Consider the following 14452-nt stretch of genomic DNA (forward strand, 5'->3'; position numbering starts at 1 on the left):
CTTTCAACTCTGAATTAGTTGAACTTGGCTGGAAACGTCCTGAAGTACAAAGCGCTTTTATTCCTCCAGCCTATTGGGAAATGAGGAAATCAAGGACCGATGAGTACAAATAAGCAAAATCCCTACAGTAGTCCTGTGCAGGTACTTGTACGTGCTTTGGTGGGAGAATGACGGAGTATTTTTAAAACTCAAGTTTTACTGAAATATCCATTTTTACATTACTTGATATTTAGAAGGATAATTTTACCTTGCAAATCAGCTCGTCCGAGTGTGGGATCATCACTGTATTAATGGCTTCTAGTGCTGCGTCATCATCAGCGTCATGTTTCGGACAGCTTTCCTATAGGTTCTGAAAGATGGTTCTGTACGCTTCCTCCCCTAGAATTATGACTGTTTGGTATGAGCGGAGCATTTAGTCAGAAGTCTCTAACTGATCAATTAACGTGCTTGGCTATCCTTTATTATAGCAATCATAAAGTTGGATCTAGCTATAAAGCGATGGGGGCGTTGGTTTTTAGTTGTATAGGCTTAATGTAATGTGGAAATGAAATACTGTTGTCTTCAAATGTAAAGCCTTTAAAGTTCTTACATCTATGTCATTGACAGCCTATAACAGAATTTTTCTTTTATGTTAACGTAAGATTTCGAAATATTACATTTTTAGATTTAAGTGTTGAATATTTTGATTGGGTCTTGGGTGTTTCGTTTTGTTTTGTTTTTTTGGTTTTTTTTTTTTGCATTTGTGGCATGCAGTTGCTCAGTGTAGTGTACCTCAGAGTATTTCTGAATATCTCATAGAGCATTATTTCATATAAATCTTTTCAACGTACGGTTATGCTAACAGTACGCGCCCAAATCCTGCTCTGTGTGTAGGTTGTGTATGTTGTGTTCTGCAAGGGGCAGGGCAGAGCGGGTCACAGAGCACGGGCTAACCCCATCAGAGCTCTCTGTCTGCAGTTGCTCTCCAGCCTTTGGAATAAACTGAGCTTTGTCCCTCTTTGTTGTCTGAGGTGAGGCGTTAGTTCAGGTAGATTTCTCTGACCTTTCCCAGTTAAAGAACAGGCTTCAATTATCCACAGAACAGCAGATTTGTTTGTCCAATTATAATAAGATTTAATAAGGTTAGCAAAACGGATTTAATTCAAATAAGACATTTTCTCCTCAAGAAACAACCATTTCAGCCTTTTCAGGCCACCAGCCTCAGCAGAACCCTGTCATCACTTTCTGTGTTAACGTGTGCAGGATCACCACTTATTTTATCTCATGCCGCATTTCTTTTCCCTTTTCTTTTTTTTTCCTTTGTTTTTTACAGGGTAATCAGGAAGCTACAGCACCTCCTGACACAATGGCACAGCCTTACGCCTCAGCCCAGTTTGCTCCACCTCAGAACGGTATCCCTGCAGAATACACAGCCCCGCATCCTCATCCAGCTCCAGACTACACAGGCCAAACCACTGTTCCAGAGCACACGTTAAACATGTACCCTCCTGCTCAGACACACTCCGAACAGAGTGCAGCTGACACAAATGCACAAACTGTCTCCGGCACAGCCACAGTAAGTCCAAGGTTACAGCTCTTTCGAAAGCAGTACGTTTCGAGTTGCATGTCTGTTTGTTGATAACATTTATTCTTCTGTTCCATTTAAGAATTTTGCACATTGTTTGCGTTAGAATTACCATTTCAAGGTTGAAAGTCGGTCAAAGTTTATTGTTGAACTTGGAAAATATAATTCTGCTACTTTTGGAGCCTCTTAGTAAGTGTGGGAGCTTTGGAGAATCTGTAGTTTCCTTTTCTACAGTATTAAGACAGACAAAATAATGAATAGCGAGCACGTGAATCATATAATAAAGGTTGACTAAGTCCGATATGGGAAAACGTTGGAAAAGAATGTTTGTAAGCATTCATTTGTGGAGAAAAAAACCCAAAACAAAACAACAGAATAAACCCAAACCAGGCTCATTTTGTTATTTTTAATGACCTCCGTATTTCTGACACTTAGGAGTAGTTCTCGATGGAAGCGATAATTGAATGATACTGTCCTGAAATTACTTGCAGAACTGTGTGAATGAGTGTTGTGAGGAGCACGTCTGCAATACTTTATTTTCTAGAGAGCTTGTTTGTGCAGCCGTTACCCAAGTTGTGTGTGGATCTGTGCTCAACAGAGCAGAAATGATAGACTTTCCTTCTATTTGATTTATATATGAAGTTCTGAAGCGTCATGAATTATGCAAGAGACTGCTTGGATGGACCTATATTATAATTTTAGTCACAGGCTTCACACATCGATAGTTTAGTGCTTCTGTCTTAATTCTCGATTGGGATCCAATATATCCCATGACAACAGCTGGCTGATTTCTGAGCCATCAACCACCTGCAGTACATGTGTGGGGTCTAGTGTGGAACAGACAGCACACTGCAGTTCGGGCGTGCACTTGAAACATCTCTTCTAGTTGTCCTCATCCTCACCGCAGCCGTGCTCCTTACCTCATCTTACCTCCCCTTAACTCCCCTGGCATATACCCAGCCTAAAAAAAACTGCATGCGTTCTGACAATTTATGGTTATCACCCTGGCAGGGGTTGAATTCTGTGGGTACGAACAAGAAAGAAAAGCAACATCAAAAGCCAAAAAAAAAAAAAAAAAAAAAAAAAAAAAAAAAAATTCCTTGCTGTTATCATGGAGGTATCCTTATGAATTAATTACACGGGTTTTGTGGTTTATAAAGTAAAATGTTTCCGTCCTTTTCATTTTTGACTTGTTAACATTTTATTGCCCCGACTGGCCCTTGGCTCTAGTAGTGTGAGGAAGCTGAAGTTGAAAAGCATCCTCATGGCACAAATCTCACAGTCAGTTTTGCAGCTGTGCAGTGTCTCCTCTTACTCATCTCTTTGCTAAATTTACGTCCTAGAGTTCCTTCCAGATTTTTTAATTTCTTTCCATGACAATTGTTGATTGTTGTCAAACTCTTGTCATCCTGCCGCTGTCATTTCTTCGGAGCAAGAACCCTAAGCTGAATAGTCCAGAAGAGATTGGATATTTACTGAAAATATAGTGTTTCCGACTGTCCTTATCTCATTCTTTTTACATTCTACCGTTTTGCTTGCTCCTTTGACCACTGATGCACACTGAACAGTCCGCTGTGATGCCCAGCTCAGGCCTTTTGTATTTAGTAACTCTTGGTCTCTTTGCCATTCAGCTCTGAAGTGAAAGACTGTCAGTGCTAAAATCAATGGTAAACACCTGTCAATGTGAGCGGGACAGGAACTCATCCCTCATCATTTATTGCTTTCAATTTATTGTGTTTCCTCACCCCTTTTTGATTTTTCGGTTTGAAGAAGTGTTAGTCTCTTTATCAGAAAAGTCAGGTATGCGTTTTTCCATTTTCCATGGCAAAGGCTGATGAAAAGAAATAATTTGGATTGTCTGCAATGCCCTTATCTTCTTTGAGTGCTCTATTCAATCCCAGCTCTAGCAAATCCAATGATTCCCTTGAACGTTTCCTTCTTCTGATATACTAATAGGCTTTATTGTTATTTGTTTTTGTATCCTTTGCTCTCTGCTCTTCTTATTTCATTTTTTTTTGCCTTCCTAATATCCAGCTTCTATTTTACCTGTCGTACACTTTCTCCCTTCTGGTTCCACTTGGAATGAATTTCCATTCTCTGAAGGATAAAACACTTCAGTTCCACTAACCTTTTGTATTTGGTGATTTGAGAAAGTTTTGTTTTGCTTTGTTTCTTCCCGTTTCCTTTCTTACAGAGGAATGCGCATAACTTTTTGAAGTAGCTCCCATGCTGTTTATAAAGAATTAGTTTTCCCTACTTTTGACTTTAGGGTATTTTTGAGAAAGTTTTGTTTTGCTTTGTTTCTTAAAAAAGGATATTTTTTTTTTTTTTTTTCTTTTTTTTTTTTTTTTTTTTTTTCTAAATTGCAATGTTATACTGAAAGTTGTGGATACTATCCCTCCCTGGCGAACAATACATTGAAAATACGCGTCTGGTGGTGTGTCTCTACGGATCTACATTGTTCAAAGCAGCCTTGACATTTAACATACTGCTCACCAGTTAGTTTTACAAATTTACAGTCGGATGTTGTTTGCACAGTTTAATTATGGGTACCTAGATCTAAAAATCTGTTACGGTGTGTCTTCTTAGCATTGCACTTAATACACTGTAGAGACGTTATGGACGGGTATATGCAGATGGATCCCAGACAGATCTGACATGGGCTTTGTAATATTATGAGGGTCCAGCTGTGTACATCTCTCAAAAGGTTTAGTAATGTAAGTTTTTATTATGAACTACAGCTTCAATAGCACTGTGTCAACACTGTAACTCCATGTGTTCTTTAGTGTTGAAGGGAAAAAAAAAAAAAAAGTTTCTTTCCAGTTTCTGCTCGCTTTCTGAATATCTGGTTTCCAGTCTTAAAGACTTGTAAGTGGAATTGATGTGGGGACATGGTGGCATTGGTTTGGTAGGTTCCAGTATAGAGAAGATTAATCGATTAATCCTTCACAAAAGGATACTGTTGTGATTAATGTAGATTTGACAAGCTACCGGGGGCAAGATCAGTGTTTGAATTTTCTTATTCACATGTATATTTATGTACATGTGAACCTGGGTATACCACTAAAAAGGATCAAAAAAATTTTGAAATATGAAGCAGATAAGCTGCAGGGCAATTACCTAGTTTGTAGAACTGGTACCAGAAGTGACTTAACCTCATGCATGAAGGACTTAATCCACTCAAGCTGGACACGTACACGGACCTCCTCTGTGTGTCCCAGTTATTTCTTTTTGTCTGAAAGAATCGTACACTGAAGTTAGAGCTCACATTGGATCTAGTGCGACCTAAACCCCAATAAAGATATAAATGATAAAGATAAAAATAAAAAGGTTCCATGCACCTTCTCTTGAATCCTTTACTGCAACACACAGTGTGATCCCAGCCCAGCGGGAACTGCTTTCAGTATCCCCATTTGCTGCAAATTGAACAAAATTCCCATCATCAGTTTTATTACAGGTTTGCAATTCTGTGCTATTCATATACAAAGCCTATAGACTTGATTTCCTCAGGAGGAGAATCCGTAGGCTCTAGCAGAGGGTTTCCTATGTTGTCTTTGGTCGCTCGGAGCTTTTCAAAGTGGGTGTGAAGTAGGACCGAGTCCTGATGGCAGTGCTTGAAACCAACCTCAAGTTGGTGTGGGTCATTAATTCAGCCTTAACAGAATATATAGTGGTTTTTATATGCTACGAAAGCGGACAAATCTGATCAGAGGAGAATGTGTACTTTTCTTTGATTCAAACAAAAGTATTTTGTTGAGAACTTAATAGGAGGGGATCCTTTTTTTGCTCTTGGATTTTACTTTTTATAGCAAAACATTCATTGCACGAACCCTTTCATACCTTGAGCTTCTCCAAAGAGCGCACATAATACCTGAATATAATCCTCTGGGTATCTTTTGTCATTTGTAGCACTGACTTTCTGCGGACTTCCAGCTGACTTGGGCATCTACTCTTCAAAAAAACGTCCCATTTTCTTTAGGCTTCTCTCTTAGTTTATTTCCAAAGTTCTTTTCAGTTAAGAAAAAATATTTTGTGGCTTGCTTTTGCTCAAATTGACTAGCAAGCACTTCGAAAAGCGCTGTTAAGGAGCATGGACTGTTAGGATATTGTTAAAAATTGACTTTTCTGCATGTTATGCTTCCCTATTTCACACATAATTTAATGGACGTTCATTTAGCAGTGAAGACGAGAAGATTAGAAATGCTCTTGTGCTTACAAAAAGTGTGTTTCCTAGGGGAAATTTTCAATTCTTATTTAGATGAAATAGTGTAAACCATTATTTTGTTAGGGTAAGTTTTGGACAAAAGATGTGTTTAGATTGTATGTACAGGGATTGCTAACTTTGTATTTGGATGCTATGAAACAGGAGAAAATGCACAAGACGAAAGAGAAGTAAATAAAGACAGGATGATTTAGCTGAAATAATATAAAATCATCCGTAGGTAATAAAACACTGTCAAAAGTTACTTTGAGTCTTCTCTGAATAATACGATTTTCATCTTTTTGGATCAATATGTTTGTTTAACTTTAATCAGGGAAGTAGTCCATCTGAGTATATGCATAATCAATACTCATCCAGTACTGGGTTATTTAAGTGCTGGTAGACTTTTGGAGTTGCATAGCATCAAACATGCTTTTAGTCATTAAGAAAAAATAATAAATGGCTTCTTTCGAGAAGGCCGGATCAATGATAAGTGTATTACAAAGTTATGATAAAAGTAATGTCTGATGATTTTGCAGAGCGGTTTTGAGTGTTATGTTAAATAGTTAAATATTTTGAAGTGTTTTTTTCAGTAAGATATTTGGATCCTTTGTGAAATATGAAATCACCTTTTACCTGTGTACTTATATACATATATATTATACTATATAATACTATATATATATATATATAAAATAATATATATAATTATATATATGTGTGTATATATATATAAAATACTATATATATACATATATATAGTTCTGAGAGTAAAACTTGTTCAGTCCTTGCCAGTGGTTTTTCCTGCACAACTTCTGTGGATGTCAGTGGGAGAGAAGTATGTAAATACAAAGGGCATCCACCGGGCATGTGCAAGAAAGCGGGTAATCGAGTGAATAACGATCTCTAGTGTTTCCTATTCTAAGTGCGTTATACTAATCATGGTATGGTAAAACCTGAGTTTGTAATAACGCTCTGTGTTTTATGTATGTGTGTGTATGCAAAATAATATTCAGCTCTGGACTTAATCCTGCTTTTGCATTAGAGAAAACTTGAGGTCGTTGGGCGCTCTGTCTGCCTTGGATTGTGAATTCACCAGGGTTGACAAGATGAAAAGCCTTGGTCAGTTCTGTGTGTGGATAGGAGAAGTTCTGTGCATGGATAGGAGTCGTCAAGGGACAGTGCCGTTGGAGGGGTGTTGGTGGTTCAGCGCATGGTGCTTCTCTGCCTCAGGTGGCTCTGGGTCGATACCCAGTGTGGCATTAGGGGACGCAGCACTGCTAGAGACCTCTAGAAGTAGTGCCCAGGCTGGGGCTGGCTCTGCTCGGTGAAGATGATGAGGTGGTTTTCGCGTAACTTCACCGTTACGACTAAATTTCAGCTTGGTTACTACCGGAATTCCTCCTGTGGCAGCCACTGAACGCGATACTCTTCTGTGTGAAAATAGTTGATGTATTAGATACTAGATGTCTGTTATAGTTGCCTTGCTTTTCCTTAAAAGTTTGTACGTTCTTTGAACTCTATAATGTTTTGTCAGTTGGATGATTGCTTTTTCTTGGTGCTAATGATGTCCAGGTTTGTGCATTTTTCAGTCGTGTTGCAGAAGCTATCTCTTCTTCTTAGGATGTAGGAAGGCTTAGTGATACTCCGTACTGAAAAATTATTTACCCTGTTGAACTTAGTTGTTATGGGGAACGGAAAGATATTTTTTTTTTTTTTTTTTTTTTTTTTTTTTTTTTTTGATACGGATTATTGCATTTTTTAATTTGGGTAAGAAATCTTGACAGTAGCAAGCATTTCTAGTGAAGTGTTTAAATTCCTTGTCTAAGCCTGCAGGTGGGTAGATGGTTACTACACTTCTCTGCTGCATATTACTATTTCTTATTATGATAGCTCTTTTTCCTGCTCTGTTCTTTACGTCAGTTATTGGTATAAGTGATGGGGTTTTTTTGTTTTCTTTTCTCCCTGATGCTTAGTTCTTATCCTCCTTCTCTCCTATTTTATTCCTGCTCTGTCCATCCCCTTGAGGGTATGGGATACGTTAGCTGTTTCAAGAAATTCTATTCCATATTAAACAGTGGGCTATATCCTACTTGGTTTACACGTGCCTGTCAGTTGCTCTTACAACGTTGAAGTAGAGATGTTTAAAAGACAGTTTGCTGGTTCATCACGTAACTCTGGTTGTGCTTGTTAGCCTTGAGGTGAACTTCCTCGAAATCCAGCACATCCAGCGCACTCCTCAGTGCTGCTGAGCGCAGCTGGCGTTCTTGTCTCTGAATATTCTGCTTTTGCCTGGTACGTTTTTCACAGTGCACCTGGAACGTGGATCCTGGAACTGCCTCTGGTGGCCTGGGAGGAAAAAGTTGACTGGCTTGCCTCTGTGTGTAGTTCTGTCTGGAGAGCATGCCGTGCAGATAACCACGTCAATCATGTCTTTAAATAGTGGCACTGTGTTCCCTCTCTTCACCTGCCTTGCAAGTCAGATTTCCCCATGGATATTTTTTTAGTCCCAACCGCTATCAATGACCCAGTTTTTTGTTCTATTTCAGTTCCATATTTTTGATCTATAGATGTTAGCCACCAGTATGCTAAGATGTTTGATGATGCTTTAACAATAGCTACAGCAGTGTTTATTCATCTAAATCATACCCTGCTGGCATAGGCTCTTGTATCAGCATGGTATGCTATTTCATTTATATTACCTATTGTATTCGGTCCCGACTGCTACTTGAAGAAAAATTTTCAAGGAGCTTTTTTTTTTTTTTTTTTTTTTTTTTTTTTTTTCCCCCAAGACCCTGAGTGCTTCAGGAGCTGCAGAAGCATGCAACCTGGTCCAGCTCTTACTCTAGAGTGAAGAGATCAAAACTGACATCCCAAATAGATAACATAACGCTGCGCTAGTTTAGTGAGGCACGGCAATGACTTGTGATCATAGGCGTTATTGCTTCGGAAAGGCTGCCTTGCGGAGAACCCTGCGTGTAAACTTTGTAACTGTACCCCGTGTGTATTCCTTTGCCTGTGCGAAGGAATAGCAGGAACATACTGCTCACTTGAGCAGCTCTATGTGTCGGTGCATGCTCTAAAATAGCTTCTTCTCAAGGATACACAGAACTTTACACCAACTGGTTTCTGCGAGGCTGTTTATAAAGTGCCTGTTCGTATTCTGAGTTGTTTTGCTTGATAAGAAGATAACCACCTTTTTTTTTTTTTTTTTTTTTTCCCCCCCCCCTGTGTTGCTGAGTTAACTTAGCCTTTGCTCCCATAAAGTGCTTGTCATTCTGTGAGTGGGTGTCCGAAGTGAGGAGAGCAGCTGCTACGCTGCCAGCTAATTGTGCCACCTATCAGCACGTCTGGTGTTCTTCTGGAATCTCGGTAACTGCTCCTTGTGATAGAGGTATCACCTCAGCGTCTTTTTCCTTTTGATTTGCAAATGTGATATTGAATCATAAAAACGAATATTCTGGGGTTGGGTTGTTTGGGGTTTTTTTTTTGAGATGTTGTGATTTTAACTTCCTCTCATGATTTTTGGGTGCCTGAAATTGGTGAAGTAATAATTTGTCCAAAAGAAAAAAAAAAAAAAAAACACCCAGGGATAAAGAGGACAATTACGCTGTGTCATCTCTAGTGATGTTTATTCAAATAAAGGAGCCGAATGCCTCCGAATACCCCTCTGAATGTTAACCGCGTCGCAGACTGGCAGTTCTTAGATCCCTTGAACAGGTAGTTCCAGCCAACTCTAAAGCAGATTCAAAGCAGAAAGTCTTTTGAATCACAGTGTCAGTCAGAGGTACAGCCGTATTACTCCAACTTGAAATGGTTCTTCTAAAAAACACGACAACTCCTGATCTGCCAAGTTTAATTGACCAACTGATCAATTTAAAATTTTCTCCCTGCTTGGCCCTGAAAGAGTTAACAATATTGGGGTTTTTATTATTGTCCCTTGGGCTCTTTATTTCTCCACACCAATCCTTTTACATGTCGCATTACTGACTTTTTCTTCTTTTCCGTGTAGTCTTAAGTAGCCGCGGCATCCAAATGCTTTGGCTGTACTTCAGGTTCTGTTGTATTGAGAAGAACCTTTGTTGCACATTTATTTTGCTGAATAAACTGAGCATAAATTTCAAAAGGGGATCTTGGTACGATGAAATAGCTAATTACGACTTTGACCTTCTGCATCTTTGCTTCACATTGTAACATGGTAATTAAAATTGATCCTTGGGAGGGGGGGTGGTGTGTGGATTTTTTCGTGGTGAAAATTAACTCTCATTTTCACTAAATTCAGGAGTGGCCGTGCTAGGTTAGGTAAGACTAATGATGTTTTCCATTCTCTTTTAATTGGCATGCAAATGGTAGTTAGTGGTTTGCAGCTTTTATCAGAAGTTACCCATTCCTCCCTGCACCAACTTTTTGTAATTTCAGCATAAATTTGTACGTTGCCAGGAGTGCTTTCTGCAGTGGCATGAGGAGAACATGTTTGGAACTTCTCGGTGAAGCAGCAACGTCCCCAGGTCCTTGCTTGGAAGCAACGGACTCTCCATTAGAGAGGCCGGAACGGTCAGGTAGCACAGGTAGACGGAAAACCAACCAGGTTTGTAGTTAAAAGCTATCGAAGATCATTCAGGTAGAGACTTCCTTTCTTCTTAAATCATAAGGCTGAATTCCTGTTAATGTGACAGTCTTTGCTCAGGGTTATACAAGAGCTAAACTTACTCTCCTGCGTGATTACACGTGGGTCTCAGTTAAGGGTGGCTCAGTGGTTTATTACCCCCCAAGCCAAGCCTGAAAATATTTTTTCCAAATCCTGTTTATACTCTCGAGTTTCCATTCCTCTCCCACACATCTGTCTCTTCAGCTTTCCCACACACCCACCTACCTACCCACAGAATTACTTTAATTAAATGTTACTCATGTGTGGGCTTACTTACCACTTCTCCCTGCTTAAGCTGTTCCCTTTCTAGGGTCAGTATGAAAAGAGTGACTTGATTCAAACCTTCAACTTTTCTATCCGTCAGTATTAGAAAGACAGTACCGAGGCACATCCATCTGTCTTGGCTTAACCTGCGAGCCAGTGAATGCATCTGTAAGTCTGAAGCCGCTTTATGGTCTACCCATGGTGTGACAGGGTGGAACATCACAGGCGGGAGTAGACAGAGGACAGTTTTGTTATTAACTAGACTTGCATTCAGGAAAGGGGTAGAACTTCTGCCTTTCAGACTTTACCTGAAAAGAAATTAGCCTGAGAGAAGAGTCAAGCACGCACGCCATGCTCTATTTGGTCTTAACGTGCTATGCAGAAAAATTTGGGTGGTCATTTTAAATTGCACAGATCTAGACAGTAAATGGCCAATAGTTTATTAATTAAGTGTAGAAATACGTAGAAATTCCAGATGAAGGGACAAGAGAGGAACTTGGTTTTGTTCTGGCTTGAGTTAATCCTGCATATATAGGGCTTTTTTTTTTCTTTTTTTTTTTTTAACAAAAGCGTGACGTGGAAATAGTAATCTCCTGCTGTCAAGACGCTGCGATTTGAGGAAGACCAGAATCATGGGGTGTTGTGTGTCCGGGTTTTTCTGGAAGGTGGGAATGCAGCTAGGAGGTCCATTCACACCGTTAGGCTACAGGAGATGGACTTGGGTTCTGAAAGCATTCACACCTTTGTGCTGCAAGCTGCAGGTAACTAGCGGTTATTAGCAGGAACACAAGATAACTGCCTTAGTGAATCTCAACTTCTCCATATATAATTTTCAGTTTTGAATATGAACGTTCCTGTTTAAAGAAAACTATTTCTTATTATTACTGTGCTTTTTTTTAATTAAAATCAAAATGCTTTAAAATATTTATATAAATTATAATTATTTATATAAATTATAATTATTTATATTTATATAAATTATAATTATTTATATCTATATAAATTATATCTATAGAAATTATTTATATTTATAGACATTATAATTATTTATATTTATAGACATTATAATTATTTATAACACCAATAAATTAGAATGATAATACATGCACAGAGCAGTATCTTGATTCTAAAAATTCAAGTACTGTTAAAACTATATTTACTCCTGCTGTCATAGGTTTTGTTCCTAGTTAAGAGAGTTGATGCTTTACAGTTGCATCTTGTAGCTAGACGCTATTTAAAGAGTGTACACATTTGATAACTAATTTATTAAAATATGCATTTACAGTAGAATGCCTCTACCAAACTGTTACATGCTGTTCTCCCACAGCAAAAGCAACCCCCCTGTTCTGTTTCTCTTGATGTGAAACCCACTTAGTTGCTCTGGATAAAACTGAGGGTTTTTTCACGTTGATACGTGAGTAGCTGTTAACTTCAAAAAAAAAAAAAGATAGCGTGAGCTGATTCGAGTAAAACCTGATCTTATTGGAGGGTTTTTTTGAGCTGCGAGTAGTTGCCATGTGCTTTGGGGTTTTTTACTTACGTGATTAAAGGTGAACTTTTAGTTACTTTGTTGGCGCTGCCGGGACAGAGGGTAAATATTTCCTAATCTATTGAGAAGTTTTTATATCTGGATATAAAACAATTGCTAATTTTTTGAAAAGGACTTACTTAAATGCAAAACCTGCCTCTCCTTTTGATTGCGTCTTGCCTGCTTTTCATATTTGGGTGCATTTTAGGGTATTTTTTTGTCTTCCTCTTCATCTTTACAGCACTTTATTCATTTTTTATACTCTTCCTCTGGTTTTCCTTTGGTTATTATTCAATATGCCAGCTTTGTCTCTGCTTCCAGTTTCTTCCCCGTTTTTGCTCATTCCAAAATCATCTGGGAGTTTACTCTCATGTTTTCCCCCCGTAAGAATTACAAAGCCAGATACTATTGATTTTAATGTAGCATGGAGACAATATCTATTTTTCAGGAGGGAATATATAGTTGATACGAAGAACATAGATGAATTCTCTGGTATTTGAGGATCTAGATCACTGCATCTTGCCGGTTCTAGATGGGTGGTATCCCACACAGTTGTGTTGCAGTCTCAGCATACTGTGCTGCCTTTTTTTTTTTTTTTTTTTTTTTTTTATTTAGAAAAGCTTCTCAACAGCTTTCTAAGAGAGACCCCTCAGGCCATCTACTACCCTCGCTTAAAGGGGCTTTCTGCATTTGCCCTTCCAGTGGAGACCCCTTTAAATCTCACCCACTGAAACACTGAGCTCTTCCCTTTCCGGGAGCTGCCTCAGAGCTACAGTCAGAGTCTTACCCCGGTACTCAAATTCGTTGATGCTCATACAAAACCCCTCTTGGAATGGCAGGAGAATGTGTCAGTAGTCTTCAGGGTCTTCACAGCTGGAGCAGTTGGTTCTGTAAAGATGCTTGTGAGGAGGAGGAGGAGGAGGAGGGGATTAAAGAGTGCCTGTGTGGCAGCTTCTCATCAGCCTCTGCCACAAGGACTAATAACACCTCCAGGTGCTGTAGACAAAGATCATGAATCTCTCTGTTGATGGAACAGAGGATTTCAAAGTTTGTTTGCCATTGAGGCCATCTCAATCTTCAGATATTGACTGACGGCATATTCTGTAACAGACTGGCACCGCTTCCCAGCTTCCACATACCTTGAAAAATAAGAAAGGAGGGTTTCTCTTGCTGTGCTTTTTTGCTTTGGATTGTAATTAAAATACTTTTCTCTTATTCACTGATTTAGCAAAAAAAAAAAAAAAAGAAAAAAGCAGCAGAATGCATTCTGATTCAATCAAAAGAGGAAAGCATGATTACCATCATCAAGTCTTTTCTCTGCCTGTGGTGTGTTTTTTTTGTTGTTGTTGTTGCCGTTATAAAAAGTGTGTCAAAAGATGTCAACTCTTTAATTTAATAAGGATTCACATAAGTTCCAGCTGTTCCCGAATAGTATCTAAATATTTGGTTTGAAAACAATATGTGTACCAACACTGCAGCATACTGCAGGCATGAGCACCCAGCTAGGCAGAAAGATCCGAGTGAGTCTGTGCCAATTAGTGTTTGCAGATGAAGCTTCTGTGGCCGTCGGTTCAGTTCTTAAAAGATCCTTGTGGGTTATAAACAAATGATGTGTGAGATGAGGGATGTCAACAAAACTGAATGGAAACTGTGAATTTACAATTTTCAAGTTCTAATAACGCCGGGGCTCTTAATTTGGCTTATTCATAATGACGTGATATATTTTGTAACATGTTCATAGTACAGAAAATGTTATTGCTGCCCTTATTTAAAGAGATTTACGGACAAAATGCAGCTACAAAATGTCGATTTACTTAAAATATTTAAAATTATTAATCTTAACATGAAAATTCAAAAAGAAATTCTGAGTCTTTTTCACTTACATCAAGGAAAAATTAATAGTTTAGGCTAAAGAGGTTTGCTTTTAACATTTGCATTTACTTTGCAAAGGTAGCAGTTCTGTTGCCTGTTTGCTCAGAGTCCATATTCTTTTGGGTTTAGGTGTATGGAAATACTTGTGCTGAGAAATACGGTTTCTTGTGGACGTGTTCCCACCCCTTCATTTCCTTTCTTGCGTAGTTTTCAAGTACAGTGTTACCGAATGTAATGCACCAGATCCCAGGTTTCACCTCTGAATATTTGTATTTCCTTGTTCTTATACAGAAACTCTTCATTTATGGTGGTTTGGTTTTGTTTTTTTTTTTTACTCTTAAAAAAAAAAAAAAAAAAAAAAAAACCTGTAATATG

General features: G+C 38.6%; 1 protein-coding gene across 23 annotated transcripts in view; it reads left to right on the forward strand.

Moving 5' to 3' along the window:
* Positions 1 to 14452, forward strand: part of RBFOX1 (RNA binding fox-1 homolog 1) — a 1263570-nt gene that overhangs the window by 1118447 nt on the left and 130671 nt on the right. For all 23 annotated transcript variants that reach the window (XM_026858910.1, XM_026858934.1, XM_026858919.1 and 20 more), the window contains one exon: positions 1313 to 1555. In XM_026858910.1, the coding sequence (XP_026714711.1) occupies positions 1313 to 1555 (243 nt within the window). The remainder of the gene's footprint in view (positions 1 to 1312; positions 1556 to 14452) is intronic.

This window comes from Athene cunicularia (genome assembly GCF_003259725.1).
Source record: "Athene cunicularia isolate RWA chromosome 14 unlocalized genomic scaffold, athCun1 chr14_part1, whole genome shotgun sequence".
NCBI lineage: Eukaryota > Metazoa > Chordata > Aves > Strigiformes > Strigidae > Athene > Athene cunicularia.